General features: G+C 39.0%; 2 protein-coding genes across 3 annotated transcripts; both read left to right on the plus strand.

Moving 5' to 3' along the window:
• Window positions 1-1291: 1291 nt before the first annotated feature.
• LOC119556557 (leucine-rich repeat-containing protein 20) lies at window positions 1292-4207 on the plus strand. Of its 2 annotated transcripts, none has more exons than XM_037868848.1 (4): window positions 1292-1803; window positions 3458-3601; window positions 3669-3836; window positions 3910-4207. In XM_037868848.1, the coding sequence occupies exons 1-4, from the start codon at window positions 1509-1511 to the stop codon at window positions 4059-4061; spliced, it is 759 nt and encodes a 252-aa protein (XP_037724776.1). In that variant the 5' UTR covers window positions 1292-1508; the 3' UTR covers window positions 4062-4207. The 2 variants fall into 2 exon arrangements, with proteins under 2 accessions (XP_037724776.1, XP_037724777.1); XM_037868849.1 differs by lacking the exon at window positions 1292-1803 and adding an exon at window positions 3073-3293.
• Window positions 4208-6673: 2466 nt separating this feature from the next.
• On the plus strand, window positions 6674-17598 carry LOC119556338. Its single transcript, XM_037868430.1, has 7 exons — window positions 6674-6837; window positions 12204-12428; window positions 13135-13218; window positions 13299-13436; window positions 13507-13646; window positions 13756-15970; window positions 16255-17598. The coding sequence occupies exons 2-7, from the start codon at window positions 12246-12248 to the stop codon at window positions 16405-16407; spliced, it is 2913 nt and encodes a 970-aa protein (XP_037724358.1). The 5' UTR covers window positions 6674-6837; window positions 12204-12245; the 3' UTR covers window positions 16408-17598.
• The last annotated feature ends 685 nt before the right edge of the window (window positions 17599-18283 follow it).

Below are 18283 nucleotides of genomic sequence, written 5' to 3' on the forward strand. Positions count from 1 at the left end.
ACCTTGACAGATTGGAATAGTTTAAGGTGTACTATAGGGTATTTCGGTATTCGGAACACACTCTTCGAATTTTTGTATGGATAGAAAAGCTTTCATAACTTTAAAGAAAGTGCAATGTGCTTTCTTGGGAGCTTGTAGCTTTTGACAGCTCTCTACGATATCTTGGAATTACTTTTATTCTCCATGGGGACACAAGATAATGGGTAGAATAGCCTTGGCGACCTTGAAATTGACCATTATCTTAAATAAGTAAGGATTTTTTTTACGTCTTACATTATATTTACATATATTACATGGAAATGCGGTGTTTAAAATGACGTGTTTTAAGTGGAAAGAAACAGCGAACGGCTGATGCGTAAAAGTCGGTTCTATAAGTATGTTGACCGCTTTACACAGATATCACTGGTTAACAAAATGTGGAGATATTCAAGAAAAGACAAGATGTGATCAAAATGGGCTAAACAAAACAAGAGATTTAAAATATTTATTGGTATCCCCAAAAATGGTGAAATAAGCCATAAAAACAGATTTTTGTATGTACAATTTAAAAATCTAAGCATTTTAATTGCTTGGAATTTGGATTCATTTATTTTGTTAAGTAGTGCAGTGTGCGATCCTCTCTCTCTGCATTGAACTTTTACACTTTTCCGCAGCTAGAACAAGCTCATTTTATTGGCAAGAGAAAGAAGGACTGTTTATATCAGAGGCTATTGCTCTTATGATGACAAGACAGTTTGTTACGATGCAGCTATACTCTTTAGAAGGGGTTAAGTGGGTTAAGTATACCTGTTTGTTTTAATTAAAAATAATAATTTTAAAAATAAAAGGGAGTATTGTTTTTCTATCTTTTTAAGAAAATTAAAGGATCTATGGACCTATTTTTATAGAAAGCTGTTTAAGTTGAAGTTTCAAAGTAAAGTGTCCAATTTTTCATATTTTTTTTAGGGTACGCGATTTTAGTATTATTCTTAGCTTTTCAGATATTTAAAAAATATTCAAAATCTTAGTTATTCCAGAATATGAGATATAATTTGTATAGTTCTCATTTCGTGTAAGGAAAGATTAGATCATGTAGAACTAGCATGGTCAGTTCCCTTATGATCTCTCTCTCTTTAAAGGGTAAATATCCTTCACGAGCCAAATCACAGAGTATTCCTGGATCGTTGTGCCTTCAAATCTGCCAAATTGTGTGTTATTATTTTTGTTTTTCTTCCCATTTTATTTTTCATTTGTTTTGTTATGCGCAGCTTTTCTTTCTTCTTCGTGCTATAAAAACCGAAAGTAAAAAGCATTTTCAATATTTCAATGCGGAAGAGAGTCACGTTCAGTTGGCTTGCGAAGTGGCTCGCGTTTTAAAAATCCAAATAATAAGAAAAATATCTTAAACTTACAACAGTGATTGAAAATAACTATATATATATCTACATTTTTTTCGAGTGATTACCCAGTGAGACAAAGGCAATTTGATTAACACCTATTGGAAAACATAGAAAAGATAGACCTTAAAGATGCGGCCTTTTGGCAACGATATAACAAACATCCCTACCAATAATGGTGGTAATGGTAATAATGGTAATGGTGGCAACAACGATCCCAACGATGGTAATGACAACCGGAATAATGGTAACCGCAGCAGCAACCTCTCCAGTGATGATACAGAGGAATCTGGGATATCAGATGATCCCAGCATACCACCCCATATAGCAAGGATCGGTGGTATAGGAACCTTTCCGCCGATCGCCGGACAGGGTGTCATCAGGGTGGTTCAGCGCTGCGAGGATGCCAAGGAGAACCACAAGCTGGGTAAGCAAATGGTGACCTTTACCCTGCCAAAACCACCCACCCACTCTTTTTTTTGTTTGAGGCGCAGTTGCAACTAGACGGTTGCGAGTTCGGATTCTCCTTGTTCCATCTATAGGTCGTAGTATGGACAATTGGCCATTAGCCAATTTCAGTTATTGCGCACTGACTTCCCCCATGCAAAAGCAACAAAATTGTTTATAATCGAGGGCCTTCCCGCCCGCCAAACACACCCCGTTCAAAAATTGCCACAGAAAGTGCGTTGTATTGTATTGTATGTGTATATTCCGAAAGTTCTTAACAAAGAAAGGTACTTATCAATGGGCCAGATAGCTGGGGGTGGTAATAATTACCCAGACATTGGCCTCCAAGTGATTTCATTCTACGACTCTCTGATATGCAGGTTGTGTTGCTCACAGATTTGCAATCATTGTAGTTGTAAAATTGTTGATGTTATTAAACTGCAGATGACGTCTAATCTCTCTAAGACTTAAAAATAAACAGTCATCAAGTACACATGATGAACTAAATTTTAATTTATAGTATTAACAAAAATAGTAAACATATTATTGGCAACATTTAATGATTTTCAATGACGAAAATGCTTTTAGCCACACAACCATTTCCCAAACATAAATTTTAATGGTTTTTGTTTTTACAATAAAAAAAGTATTATAATTTAATACATATTTTAAATACATTTAACAACTACAATAGCAAATATTTCTTAAATTGCATTAGAAGACATTTACCTACTACGCTGTAAATTAGTATTTTTAGTTTTAGTACTTTTTTCTAAAAACAGCGCAGTTTACTTTCATAAATCTGCTATAGAAAAATGTAAATATTTTTATAATACAAAAATATATATTTATTTTATTGAAAGACTTGAAATTTTTAAATATAATTTTTGAATATTTAAAAATCAGGAAGTAATCTGCATCAGAAAATCGAAATGGCGTTTCTGGAATAATTTCATCAGATTGTTTTGTTCATTTGTGTTTTTGTTTTGAAAACATTAACATAATATATGAGAACACTCTTTACTTTGTATTGTAAATTAATGTTTTCGAGAGAACACCAATATTATTTTGTTATTATAGCAATTTCCGCGAAATAAACAATTCCCTGCGCCCCGCTCTTATACTCTCCGAATATCCGAAAAAGCTCTTTCGATCGCTGGTGACTCACGTATATTATATAGGGAATACAGAGAGCCCCCATATCGTCGCTCTTTTCGCATAATAAGTTGCGTGCGCAGATGGGGAAATGCCGTGTTTATATTTAGGCCGTTCCATTCACGTGCTCAGTGTAGACCAAGTGGGTTGTGAGCCAACGAGGAAACAAAGGGGAAATATATGGTATAAGTCCATTGATAAGGTGGTTAGCTATCGGTTAAAGTACCAACTGATTGCATGGAAACTTGGTGATGGCGCACTTGGTGGTGAAGGTGATTGAGCGTTGTGAAAATGCCAACGAAAACGCTAATTTAGGTGAGAGTTCTGAAAAATCAATGTTTATATATACAAGTTTATGTATATGGAATAAAAGAGCTAGTGTTCTGCCATCTGTTTAAAGCTTTTCGATAGGCAAAAGCTGTTTTATAGCTGGATTTGTTGTTTATGTTTCATAATTATTATTATTCACAATCTTTCAGATCTTTCGAGCTGTGAACTAATGCAGATACCAGATGCAGTCTATCATTTAATGCGAAACACAGAGCTGGTGACCTGCAATCTCAGTGGCAACGTGCTCAAAAGCGTTTCACCAAAGTTTTCGCAAAAGTTCAGCACCATCACAGGTGGGTTCTTAAGAAATAATATATATACATTAACAATATATACAATATATACATATAACCCTTGCAGATCTTAATCTTTCACACAACAAACTCTCGAGGCTGCCAGAAGAATTCGCCAGCTTGACCGCATTGACCAAGCTGAATATCTCAAACAACTCCTTCATCGTCCTACCACAAGTAGTCTTTAAGCTTCAGAGTCTTGCCAGTCTGGATGCCCAGAACAATGCCATATTGGGTAAGTCTTTGGGCTTAAGACCCCTTTAATTCCACCTTATATCTAATATTATCTCAATATCTAATCTCATCAGAAATTGATACGGATGAGGCTATAGCCAGTGACTGTTTGGCCCTGGTCGATCTTCGCAATAACCCGCTGAGCAGAAACTGCAGACGCAAGTTGCAGGACTTCAAGACCTCCTTCCGCCTTGAGATCTCCAAGGATGTCGAAGATGACTGGTAATCAGATGGACGTCCATCCCATTTCCAACACACCAAGAACAAATCTCTCGTTATCTCGGAAGAGAGCGCCCTAAACGGCCCTCCTTCATCTTATTTATTCTGTTTATAAATTTATATATTTATCAAAAAACACTCAATTGTTATGCATTTTACGTGGAATTACTCTTGGAAATATGATATGATCGTGGAAGAAGCTCAAATCTATAATCCACGTATGGAGGTTAGGTTAGAATGCCAATGGATTGGCATTCCTTATTCTGAATTATATTTTTTTATGGCAGCCAAAAAACTAAATTTTTAGGTTAAAAATATAGGGTTCAGATTTTGGTCAAAAATACGAGATTCAGATTTTAGTCAAAAATGCAACTTTTCTTTCCGGTTTTTCAATCGTAGTTTGGCCAAATCAAGGCGTACAGCTAAAAGACCGACTGTTTTGAACAGCTTGCTAGATATGCTAACGATCCACATCATTTTAAGGAAATTTTATTTTTTGACCAGTTTTCACTTATTTTGTGAAAATTGGCAAAAATGAAAAATTTTCAGGTTGGAATGTAATCGGATTGGAATTTAAGCAACGAGCTCAACGAGGTATGACATTCCTCATTCTGAATTATATATTTTTTGTGGCAGCCAAAAAACTAAATTTTTAGGTCAAAAAATAATGTTCATTATGGTCAAAAATACGATATCCAGATTTTAGTCAAAAATGCGACTTTTCTTTCCGGTTTTTCAATCGTAGTTTGGCCAAATCAAGGCGTACAGCTAAAAGACCGACTGTTTTGAACAGCTTGCTAGATATGCTAACGATCTGCATCATTTTAAGGAAAATTTATTTTTTGACCAGTTCTCGCATTTTTTGTAAGGGGTTATTTTGTGAAAAATGGCAAAAATTAAAAATTTTCAGCTAAGAATGTAATCGGATTGGAATTTAAGCAACGAGCTCGACGAGGTATGACATTCCTCATTCTGAATTATGTATTTTTTGTGGCAGCCAAAAAACTGAATTTTTAGGTCAAAAAATAGGGTTCAGATTTTGGTCAAAAATACGAGATTCAGATTTTAGTCAAAAATGCTTCTTTTCTTTCCGGTTTTTCAATCGTAGTTTGGCCAAATCACGGTGTACAGCTATAAGACCGTCTTCTTTGAACAGCTTGCTAACCCGTTCTAAATCTCATTACTCTATTGGATTTAAAAATTATATTTTACTAATGTTCGCATTTTTAAGAATGGGTTATTTTTTGTCTTGCTAATATAATTTCTTATTGCTAGCAACAAAAGCTTAAAGTCCACAAAGTTTTTCCAAAGCTCGGCAAAGAGAATCGAAGCTTAAGAGAGTATGGATCGTTACCATAATAAAAGTTACACTTAGAAAAAAGATAACATCCACTCACGGTCCAGTTTGTTAGCCAGCTCTAGGTTTTCAATTATTTCAGTTATAGAATGCTTTCAATTATATAAATTAGTACCCATTATTTTATTTACTTATATTTTATTTAATAAAACATATTTTAATGAACAGTGAGTGAGAGTTTAGTGAACAAAAGTTCCAGTAAATATTATAACACTGTTAAATTTGCACAACTTGCAAATATTTATGTTATACCACATATTGTTGTTCCAGTTTTCACATTTTGAGTGACTTGCTCAGTTATCTATTACCAATTGAATTTTTTCTCTGTACACAACAGGTTTTGGCAACAGGGCGAGAGATGGCCAGAAAGCGCTCTCAATTGGGGATCCAAAACCAAAGCCAAAACCCAAACCCACCGCCGAATAAGCCAGCTCGTCTTGCATCGCTGAGCCAGCAAAGGTGATCGAGGCTTAAACCGAAACCCGAACTTAAATTGCGTTAGCACGAGAAAGAGAGAGACAGGGAAGATTACTATCCAGTGCTGGGCCCTGTATAACTTTAGAAGCCAAATCGCAGCTACACAGCAAAATATCTGGATACTTTTTGTTGCATATCAGTATATATTTCATAAGTGGATAATAAAGATATTTTTGTTACACATTCGTATCTAACTATTTGATATGTAGATAACATAAAATTATAAACAAAATTTAAAATATGATAATATATTATGATAAAAATACAAAAATAAAATACAAAGAACTGTTTTAACTATTATAGATGAGTAGATAATACACAATTATGGAAATAAATATAGTTTTTGTTTCATGTTAAGATCTATTAGATGTGAAGATACTATAATATTATAAGAATATAGATCAACATATAAAAAAATATTATGATATCATAGTGATATGAAAAATATTAATATGTTTAGAAACTATTTAATATGTACAGTATATAATATTATAAGAATACAGACCGACGTATAATAAAATATAATAATATCATAGTGATATTAATCAAAAATGTAGGTAAGTAAGTATTTTGTATTTGTGTACCAAGAACTGTTGCAACTATTATAGCCAGGCCACCATCTCTAGAGAGCCAGAGAGCCAGGTGGGCTGGCAACTGGGGAGGCAACGTATTGATAAGTGCCCGGAGACCCAGCCTCAACTTGGCTCAAAAGCTGTGGGACGAGCTGTGAGCCGAGAAGGCCGACTCAGTTCGGTGGGGCCAGCTTTCCAGATTCGCGAGCGGCCAAAACAGTCGCCAGCCAGTAATCCACTAGAGCGCGTTCGGGCACGGACCAGTGTTAGAGACAAGTCTGGTCTCAGATCACAAAACTCAACAAAATAATTCGGCATTTAGTAGTAATTTGAAAAAACCCCAACCAGGCGTCGGAATCGCGACTCAAACGGAAAAAGTATTTACCTACGTTTTATTTGTTTTGTTTAAACCTTTGTTTTTGTTTGTTTTTTATATTTTGCATACCTATTTCCCGTAAATCACTTGCGAAAGCTCTTCCTCTCTGCGTGGCCAATTTGAATGGCCGAACTGGCTAACAAACAACTTTTGTGATTTCCTGTGACTTTTTTCTTTTTGTTTAAGTGTTTTCAAAGTTTTATTTATATACTCTATATGTATACTGATCTATGGTATAACGATTTGGGATACTGGTAAAATTCAAAAGGCCTTTTTATTCTGTGAATTAACATAAGTAGTGTTACTAACTGGTAAGGATGCAACTACAAAAAAGTGTTATAAACATTGGTTATGATAATGATGACCTATTAATACTACAAACACGCATTTGTTGAAGTTTTTAATTGCACGCCATCTGGGTTAATAAATGCAACTGTGTTAATAAAATGAAAAAACACACTGCACAGTAACTAAAATGTGTGATGCATTCGAATAGCATTGACAGTCGAGAGGTGTGACACTTTATCGAGTGATGCCTTCTGGGTATTGAATTTAAATCATCGATCTTCCAGGAATTCTGGCCTTACTAACCGAGTGGAATTTAGTTTCCCATAGAAAAAAAATTACAATTTCGGATAAAGAACAAAAAGTGCGGTCGAGTGGACGGTGGCGCCCTGTTTCCAATAGCAGGCCCATTCACAAAAGAACCAATCTTTGGCTTTCCCCCACAAAAGAAAAAAGGTACAGTAATCCCCTGGCAGAATAAATTGCTTTTTATTCTGATCCGAGAAAGTTTCACTCAATTGTATCTGATCGTGTGCGGAAGTGTGGCAGAGTGGAGAGTTCTCATCGCCTTGATGATTTCATCAAATTTAATTGTTATCTCCATCGTGACGTCTGCCTTTTGTAAATGGAAGCTACTGCTTTCCTAATGCTTTTGGTTCCCCAACATGAATGCGATTCGGGTATTTTGAGGGGCCTAATGCACTTTGCATTATCTTGGTAAATTTCACTAAGCTTTTGTGGCCAAGATATAATTACATACCATTCTTAAGTATCTCAATACCACTTTAAATTCTTGGGCATACTTCTTTTTGATTGTCATGAGCAGGCAACTCTTGGAAATATAGCTTATAATGGGGATTAAGTCACTTCAGGCTGACTTCAGAAAAATGTAATATATCATATTCTATCATTTTCATATGAGATCATTAGAATTCCAGACAGGACACCACCTTTGAGATACCTTAACAATTGTAATTGTTCCTTTATTAATTTTTAATAAGGATTAGTTAAGCATACTATATATGATATAGATTTGAGAAGAGTACTATATACTATATATTTATATAGTTAAATATTTATAATGCAGTTTAATATACCCTATACCTAAGTTAAGACTTGTGTCAGGCAAGAATATACATAGGTACTCAAGTAGATCCCCAGTACTGATTGTACGCGAATAGGTATAGGTATAGGTATAGGTATTCATGGTTAATGCGTGGGTATCGCCCAGTTGGAATGCTGTCGAAACGCCGCCATAGAAGCTGTTGTTTTCCAGAGCTTGAGCACCGAACACTGAAAACTGAGCACTGAACACTGAACAGTGTCTCCGAAGCTTACGCATGCCGATGAGGCAAGCTCGCTGTGGGAGGAAGCGAGAGGGAGCGAGTAGAAAGAGAGGGAGATGGCTTAATAAGCGCACAGCGCATGCGCAGCCCGAGTTTGCGATACATACCTGACATACACCGAGAAAAACCTATGGTATTCGATAATTAGATGCATGCAAGCATATAAATCTAACTAAAGAGTTAGAAGTTAGTTTGTCTTATGAATTCTACAACAACCAAAAGCAATTCTTCAACATCTCTATCTGGTATTTCCATACTTTTTAAAAGATCCTTTTATGAAAAATATATTTTTAAAACATCCAACTTAAACTTAAACTGGGAGTCATGGCATATTAATTATGGGTTTAAAAAACCTGGTATTAAAGAACCAATTCTGTTCTTATTCATATGACAGTAATATAAATGGGTAGTCTATTCAGTTTCAAACATAACATCTACAAATAACTTACACTGCGAATCTTGGCATTTCATTACTGAATTTTAAAGAACCAATTCCGTTTTATACATAAGACAATTATAGAGATTGATACCCCATTGAGTTACAATTTTAATGCTTTTCTGGCAAGGGGATAGAATATATTATACTGCATTATATATTTTCCCAGTGCATTTGTATTTCAACTGGTACTCATACCTTGGCAACTCTCAGTCGTCGCGTAATCATTAAACCATAGCTCGGATCTGGTGGGACGGGGCGGAGTGTTGTGTTGGGCTCTGTTGTGTTGTGTTGTGGAGTAAGTTGGAGCGACCGGGGGTATTTGAGACCCGGAGCGAGCAACAAGTCAAAATACCAGTTTTTTCCGAGCGACAAAGCGAACCTATCTATAGATACCTTTTGGTGTGAGAGTGTTGGTGTTGCTGTGACTGTGCCTGTGAAGCTGCATACAAAAGATACTTACCTACCTGTACATTCAAACAAACATATTCGGATCTGTAAAGGTGTATATATAAACATACACACACCGATCTTAGATGTGTGTGCCAAAATTTTCTTACATGCGAAAGAACACTAATCCAATTAATTGTGAATATTTTCGCGACTCCAGGTACACCAAAAATAAAACAATAGCTATTATACCTATCCGATGTAGTTTAAAAAGTTACATAAAAAAGTTTCTTCAACTGGGTTTATTTACTAAATAGTTTTTCTTGTCATGTTCATGCATATTTTGCTTCTTAACTTGAATTGGGTTTTGGGGAGATTAATGTTAGTTGCAAATTATATATGGATCTATAAAAATTCAATGATTTTTAGGCTTGGCATATATTGAAAATGAAAAGGAATTACATCATAAAATGCTTCAAGAAATTAAAATATTCAGTGAGTAGTAAAATAATAATAATAATAATAATTTCATGTTTATATTTAATAATATAATAGGTACTAATTTCAAACATTTGTAAAAACTTGCATAAATTTGCAGCTGCATTTTCACAATTAACACCTTTTATGAGCACAAACTCTGTTACTTAATAAAAATGCTAGCTAACTAAAATAATTTATATATGTAGGAGAGACATTTTATAAATAAACTTTTATGGGTTTTGTAGATATAATTTTTTTCTTTCTCACACACTCATCTTCAAGAAAATAAAAAAAGCCTATAGCACTTATGACTGACTCATTGCATTTTTTACAATTGAGTCAACATCCGTCCTAAGCAACATCAGCTTATAGGACCTTAGAATATTTCCATTTCTATGCAATTATCTGCTGAATATTAAAAGCTTTCCAGTATAGAGAGTATAACTTTTATTAGGTTTGCTAAAAAAACACCACATTTTAAAGATCAGAGTTTAGAAATAATGTACCAAGTTCCGAAACTGAAAGCGGGTTTCCGGTGAAACCAAAAACAAGTTCTTTTCGCATTTTAAGCCAGATCGGTGACTCATGCGAGTGATAACAGAGTTTGTCTATTGAAACGTGACAACAACCTTGACAAGTACATATTTCCAGTGCAGAAATGCAGGCTGGCTGCTGAGTCGAGCGGTGGCAACAGGATTTTGGCCCAGGTGCACTATAATACCAGGCCATAAAGTTACCTTGCCAGGGCCCTGGCTAAAATTCGCTCCTACGTGCCCCAAGTATCTGTATCTGAATTTGTATCTGAATCTGAATCGGTGCGGTGTGTTGGTTGGTTGGCTGGCTGAAAAACCCGTTCTTGCAAAAAATGGTAAGCTTATATATCGAGTAGAGTTTTAGCCAAGTGGCTGCTGGTTTTGCTATACTTTTGCCGTTGTCTGGCCGTCTTGAACTGGCTTTGCTTTTGCTTTGCTTTTGCCTTGCTTTTGCTTTGCTTCTGCTCGGCGTCTGCTTTGTCGCAATGCAGTCGGGAGATCCGCTTCAAGGCGACTGCCTGACAAATATGGCCAAATTGTCGTAGGTGTCTGGCTATATTGGTCTACTTGGTCTCAACTTCTACATCGAATCTCTTGCTTTTTTTGTCTTGCGTGTGGCAATAGGCTTTTATGCAATAAGTGTAAGTGGTTGGCCTGCACATATGTATAGGTAACACACAAATGAAAACCCTAATTGATTTTAAATCTTATATCATGTTCGGAAACCGCCTTTTCAAATTACTTTAATCTTTCAAAGATTTTTTGCGGTTGGTTGACCCATCAATCTTGGCATTGAACATCTGTCCATCAAAGCCAAATTTAAAGGCGAAGCAAAATGAAAAAAGATCTATTAGAACTCAGATCCCAGCAAAAGCCGCTTGAGGAATAGGTTCTGGACTTTTTTTGGCCAAGCTGAGCTCCACGTGAATCACTTACACATGTGTGGCTTTGTATCTTTGTATCTTTGCATCTGTATCTCGGATATTTGGGGCGAAGGTCGTTGACAGAAGGCCGCCAAAAACAAATACACAATGGGCGAGGTGGAGATACATATGTATGTAGTTTAGTCGAAAACTGGGATGTCGGTTCAACTAAACGGTAAACGGTACATCTTTGAATGGCTTTACTTAACAAACTGATTTATGGCTTGACATTTTAAACCATTACTTCGGACTTTCTTTAAGACGTTAGAGAGATAAACAAATGAGCAAGAAATAAATGTATTTCATCCATGCCAAGCTGATATTTGAGTAACTTTACTTCTCTGTTAAAAATTCCCCCCTTTTCAGCTTTTTTCCTAAACATAAAGACCATTTTAGGTTTTTATTACTCATACGCCATGTTGGTTATATAGGGAATATAATGACTTGGTCAAATCGATGTGAAACTAGGCATATCTAACTTTTTTCATTAGTTAAAATAATCTTCATTGTTAAATTATCATAAAAAATATAGCAAGATAATTATTTCGGTTTACTTAAGAATAATTTATAAAATTGTTTAATAATACAACGGTATAGGAAGTTAGAGAAAGGTTTTATTTGTCTTTTATTATACATTCTTAAATTATATTTGTGAAATGCAGAGAAAGAGCACAAAACTGTATTTTTAAGTAATATTTATTATTTATTTATTATTTTTGAACGTTCTAGCCATGGTAAACGCTTTTCCTTTTATCTACATAAGCTTAAATGTTAAATTATCGTAAAATAAATAATAAATAAATAGTATTTAAAATTATAAAAATGTTTGATTTCATAGTAAGCTAAGGTTGTTAAATGTAGAGGAATAGCACAAAGCTGTATCTGTTAATCCTAGAAACACTTTTTTTTATTTTATCATGCCATGGAATCCTTACCGTTTGTCTACATCACTAATTGAGTTCGTTTTCCCCCAGCCCGAAACCAATTTAGAGCCCGGCGCGGAACTGCCAAGCGAAATGAACCTGGAGCAAGGGCCAATTTCGGCCAGAAGAGGACAGCTGGGTCTGCTGGCCACCCTCCTGATCCCGATCCTCCTCCTCGGCGGACAGACGGCGGCCCAGTCCAATTATGTGCAGCACGGCGATAGCAGCAACTACACCACCAACGGACTGCCCGAGGAGGCGACTCTCGACGGCAAGGTGAGCACTTGGACACCACTTAGGTGGTTCCATCCGGTGTAACGCCCTTGCAACTGCCAGTTGGGGCAATCACTCAACTAGTTTATCCATTTAAAGAACCGTCAATGTCGGATTTTACCACTTGAGAAGGGCTTAAACGGGAAAAATAAGTCTTTCACTTGGTCTAACTCTATAATATAGGTATACCTATCTTTCTAGCTCAAAATTAGTTCAATTATAGATCACCAAGTCAGCTTTTTTCTCTATTTTTAATGAGGAAGTGCAACCACAAATTGCAGATGCATCTTCATCTGCCCCATTTGCATCCATTCATTTTGTAAGCTAGTGTTATATCAGTAACTGTGCTTCCGATGGAAGTACCTTCAAATTCACAATGGCTCTTCGGTTTTGCAGAAAGCCAGTTCCACAGATCCTTGGGAAAATCACAGGGCATTGTTTTCGAACCCGAAATGGAGCACGATCGTGACTGAAAGTTCCCACTAAATATTCATTAGCCAGCCACCTACTTTGCGGTGAAATGCCTAAGCTCATGAGTTTATATGGCAATTTTATATATTTTTTATGTGTGATCTAAAGAAAGTATACTTTTTGAAATACGTGTTACCAAACTGGCTTTGTTTGATCAAAAAAGTTTTTGGAAAGCTTAGTTTGTAGTTAAGTAGAATATTTCTTTTTTATATATTTTTTAAAATGTAATATCTTAAAGGTGACCAAACTGGACGACATCAGTCCGCTGATATTCCTCAACCGAACGAAGGCTGCTCTTAACTGCGCTGCAGGATCCATGCAGGTAATTATATTTCCTTTTCAGGGGATATATCTTCTTCACTTCAGTTCAGTCACTACATCAATAAAGGTCTCTTCCCACAGGTCGATCTCAAGTTCAACGATCCATTCCATGGCATCATCCAGGCTGACTACGATCGCAGCAGTGCCTGCCGCGTGAGTGGAAAAGGAGCTCTGAGCTACCGACTCGAGTTGCCGCTGAAAGGATGCGGTACCATACAGGTGGGTTCTGTCAACAATAAAATAAACCTTATAAGAGAATCCAATCCTATTTCTATATCTTCTCCTACAGAACCCCACCCGTGTGTTCACCAACAACATCATCGTTCGGTTCCACGCCAATCTGGAGATGGATGGCGACGAGATCATCACGATAGTCTGCCGTTATCCTCCTCCAGTGCCCTCGCTGCCACCCGCACTTCCAGCTCCAATGTAAGTACTTAGAAACGCACTACAAATCCTCATAAACCCCCAAGAAACCATCGAAGGATTCTATTTACACCAGATCATGATCTAATTTTTGTATCTCTCAACCCCACAGTCTGAACCCGATTGCCACCAGCTCCGTGCTGCAGCCGCCGCTGAAGAGCATCCAGATCCTGATGATCATCTGCGCGATCATGTTCCTCACCCTGCTGCTCCTGGGACTCGCTGTTTCCTACTACTGTCTGCGCAGTCGCTCCATTCCGGTGGTGCGCCGCCTGCCCATGAGCATGGGCAGTGGATCGGAGATCACCAAGCTGAGTGGCAGCAGTGTGGGCAACATCAGCGCCTTCGAGGGCGTCAAGATACCGCGAGCACACGCTGCCCTCCAGGCGGTGTACAGCTCCTCGGGCAGCGAGGGAGCCCTCATTCCCTCGGACTATCCCAGTGAATCGCACTCGGAGATTGAGGAGATCGACACAAGATCGCTGCCCTTCAGTTCGGCGGGTAGCTTCGAGAATCGCGCCTTTGTCCATGAAACGTCAAGCATCTACAGTGATCACTATGTTCCCGCCCAGGAGCTGCCGTCGGCGAATGCGGTGATGACCACCACGGCCATGACCCGCCACTCCATACCCATCCAGGAGGCCGTGGCCGCCGATTCGCCCAAGTTCGATGTCCAGGTGAGGGTGAAGAAGAGCCCGCCGCCGCCACCATCGCCGGTGACCTCGGATACGGAAAGTGTGGCCACTCTGCGTCCGGATCGGAACAATCTGTCGACCATTATGGAGGCCTACGAAGATCGGGAGAGCGTCCTGACCATGGACTCACTGCCGCCGCAGGTGGAGACGATGCACTCGCAGTTCACCTATGTGCCGGAACTCCATCCCGCGCCGCAGGTGCCCCAAATGATCCCACCTCCAGTCATTGCCGAACCCAAGTTCTCTGTCTACACTCGCACCCATCACGAGGTGGTGGATGGTCGACCGGAGAACTGGTCAGATTATACCGATGGACCGGCGCCCAGTGAGATCACCGACCTGTCCTCCGAGGCTCCAGACATGACGGTGGTGGACACGATGCACTACTACGAGGATGAGTTCCTGCCAGCGGTGGTGACCTTGCCGCCGCCGGTGACCTCGCACACCGTAGACGATGTGTACCTGCGCACGGTGACCGAAAAGAAGACCATCGAGGATATCGAGAGCCACAAGCGTCGGGTCACCGAGTACAAGAGCAAGCCGAGGGCACCGCTACCACCACCACCACCGCCCCAGGTGGATCCCAAGTTCGATGTGCGGGTGAGGAACTATCCCAGCGATCGGGAGCAGCAGATGTGGGAGAACTTCTCGGACATCTCCAGTGCCTCCGGCCTGACCCTCACGCCCAAGATGGAGCGCAGTGAGCTGAGTCTGCCGCCGGCGGAGCTCCCAGCCCAGATCCATGACAACAAACTGAAGCTGACCAGTCCCGAGCTGGTGGGCAACATGAAGCCCATTGAGGTGCCGCCGCAGGACAAGGATGTGCCCAACTGGGATGTGCTCATCCGCATCCTCGAGGAGCCGGAGATGTCTGAGGTGGGCAACGACGATGTCAGCTCGGTGCACAATCTGAGCTACGACGACCGGGCCAAGTGGAAGGAGATCATCACCACGCAGTCCTCGCTGCGCACCATGCTCACCGAGGCGGTGGTGCGGGAGGACTTCGAGCGGATCCGCCAGGACACGCGGTACGAGCATGTCTTCGAGCCGCAGACCTGGGATGTGATCATCAGGATCCTGGCTCCGCCCGACCACGATGATCCCGATGTGGAGATGCGAACGCCGAGACGCGGCAAGAAGGCATCGCCGCAGCCATGGGACACCCGATCCCGGCGCAGTTCCCTGCCCACACTCTATGAGTACGACAGCGATGGTGGGTCGAGTGTGAGGACCATCCGGAATGATCCCGGCATGGGTGGCATCCTAATGCCAGGTGGTGGTGTGGGACCTGGCGGTGGACCCGGTGGACCCTTCAATCTCCAGCGATCGCGCCGCAGCTCGCGCACTTCCTATCAAACGGATCACAACGACTTCCGTTCCATGTCCGAGGTGACCGTGGACTTCGGACGCCCCCAGATGGATGCCCATCCGGATAATGTGAGCGATGCCAGCAGCTACTATAGGATGCAGTACTACGACGATGACGACCGACGCTCCTTCCACCGCTCCCTCAGCCATCCGTCGCTGGCCCGATCCGCCAGCGAGTTCACCGAGCACTGGACTGCCCCCGAGGAGTTGGAGGTGGAGGTCTCCTCGCCGGAGGGCACGCCGCACACTCGCCGGGCTCGACAGGTGAGATTCGGTCGCAGTTGATCCCCATCCCATACCATCTCGCAACCCAATCCATCGACCTTTAAGCAAGGGTTTTCTGGAATTTTCTACATAACATTTGATGGCTCAACGAGACCAAGCACCCCTATATCATTTATCAGTTTTGATTTTGCCTACTTTCCGACTTTTCTGGGGGGTTTTGGAAGAGGATTCAAAGTCAAATTGAATTCAACGAAAAGGCCTGATAACTCTAAACGTATATCATATAAAAAAAGCATACATTATATAAACACTCCTATTTTCAGCCCCTGCCGTCGAATCAGCTGGCCTTAACCGGAACTGGAAGGACCGGCGAGCGTATTGTGGCCCAGAGCCAAACGCAAAGTGAGTATGTGGAGACCCATCGAAGGGTCTACCATGCCGAAAAGGAAATGCCCTTGCCACCGCGCAAGTGGTAAGAAGATCACTGGATCGGTGGAGTCCCTTAAAATTAATTAACAATCGATGAAGCACACCGTTCCGAAGAAAGGGTTTTCAAACGAGAAAAACTCCATATCACAGACGAGTGTTCCGCCACCATTCTTCTTCTCATCGGAATGAAAGGATGGTAGGCAGATCAGACCTGTTTTACGAATGCCCCTTACATTTAATTCGCATTAATGGGTCATATGAGTACATAACCTTACAATAATTAACAAACGTGCCAATTACAATTGCCTGACAAAGTAAGCCACTATAAAGAAACACTTGAATGTCAGTTCGAAGCGGATGATGTTGAAGGACCATAATCAGAACAGACTAGAGTTATATTTTTTTGATATTTCAGTTTGTGAAGAAGCGTCCAAGCACTTAAATTCCAAATTTTCTCAAGTGGTATTTCTGAGATTTCGCATTTAATCAAATATGTTCTGAGGAAAGTAGCAAGATAGATAATTAAAAAGATGGTGTGTGAAAGTTGTAATTTTAGTTAAAAGTGTTCTTTAGATGTTACGCTGCCGTTGATCTTTTTTTGATAGGAAATTCGTATGTGCAGTCACAACATGGGGCCTAGCATCCTTACTCTTCTTAATTAACTAGTAAAACTTCTCAATATATCGTCGAAATTAGGTATCCTATTTTTTTCTAGTTACAAATGTATATATGTATATATACAAAGATCAAACTGCCACATGCACACGATTTTGAACAGATTCGAGGATCTTCACTTTTGAATATATACTCCAGGTGGGATAGATACACAGGTTTGAAATGAAAGTATTACTACAGAATAGTATTTCCAAATGCATCGTCTTCTTGATACTTAAACATTGGAATATCCTAATTAAACGAACGACATACAGCATACCGATTACAGATAACAGATCGATGATATACGGGGCCTCAATTGGATTGATTCCTTTCTGAAAGGATCACACAATACTTTCTCACGATTATCAATTTTTTCGTAACATAGTACTAATCCGTCCAAGACATAGACTGTAAGTGTAATTGATAAATAATAATTGATAATAATACGCGATTACGACATGCTACAGCCTTATAAACAAACTTACATATTCGCTTTCGGTTAGCCAAGCCTTTCGAAAATGTGTGTAATCTAAAACAATTTGAAATAAATTATAAATAAATAAATATACCCACTAACAAAGTTAGAATTTGTTTTATTGTATTGTATTTTTTATATATTCATTCAGTAAGTATACATTTCCAAACACCAAAAACTCGTTTCCGATTTTAAATGCCACATAAGCATTTTACTGAATCGTACAGTGTAAGTAATGTCATGTGTGAAAAAATTATTAACAATTTAAAATTTCAAAAACCAAAAATAAATGGTTTCTTTTAAAATTAAACATTTAATTTAATTTTAAAATTGTTTGTATTTTAGGTACTTTTGTGCTTATTTTAAAGGAACCTTGGTAAAATTTGTTAAAAGTTTGAGCAAAAAATTTTTAAATCCTAAAATAAAACTTTTTAAAAATGGTATTGTCTAAAATATAAAACTATTTTTTTCAGTGCATAATTCAAATGCTGTATGTGCATATTTTGTTTGTTCGCTGCCGCAATTTGATAATCATATGCACATACATACATAATTTTGTGTGTAAATGTATTCCTCTCAGGTCAGAAAATTCTTTTCTCATCACAACCATTTTCAAACCATTTCCGAGACTTGACCGAAGCACAAGTAAATTTATAGTAAAGAAAAAACCAAGTAAAAAAGGATTATTAAAGTGCTACTGGAACGTAATACGTTTTAAATAAATAGAGTGACTAAAACTCAAATCTGTGTGTTGGAATTTTTAGCAGAAAGAGTAAGTCGAATGAAACACA

This window comes from Drosophila subpulchrella, chromosome X (genome assembly GCF_014743375.2).
Source record: "Drosophila subpulchrella strain 33 F10 #4 breed RU33 chromosome X, RU_Dsub_v1.1 Primary Assembly, whole genome shotgun sequence".
NCBI classification, from domain to species: domain Eukaryota; kingdom Metazoa; phylum Arthropoda; class Insecta; order Diptera; family Drosophilidae; genus Drosophila; species Drosophila subpulchrella.

Coding starts and splice junctions, on each gene's coding strand:
- LOC119556338 (XM_037868430.1), top strand. CDS start 12,246: ATGAACCTGGAGCAAGGGCCAATTTCGGCCAGAAGAGGACAGCTGGGT. Junction 12,429..13,134: donor AGGCGACTCTCGACGGCAAG/GTGAGCACTTGG, acceptor AATATCTTAAAG/GTGACCAAACTGGACGACAT. Junction 15,971..16,254: donor ACACTCGCCGGGCTCGACAG/GTGAGATTCGGT, acceptor TCCTATTTTCAG/CCCCTGCCGTCGAATCAGCT.
- LOC119556557 (XM_037868848.1), top strand. CDS start 1,509: ATGCGGCCTTTTGGCAACGATATAACAAACATCCCTACCAATAATGGT. Junction 1,804..3,457: donor CAAGGAGAACCACAAGCTGG/GTAAGCAAATGG, acceptor ACAATCTTTCAG/ATCTTTCGAGCTGTGAACTA. Junction 3,602..3,668: donor AAAGTTCAGCACCATCACAG/GTGGGTTCTTAA, acceptor TAACCCTTGCAG/ATCTTAATCTTTCACACAAC.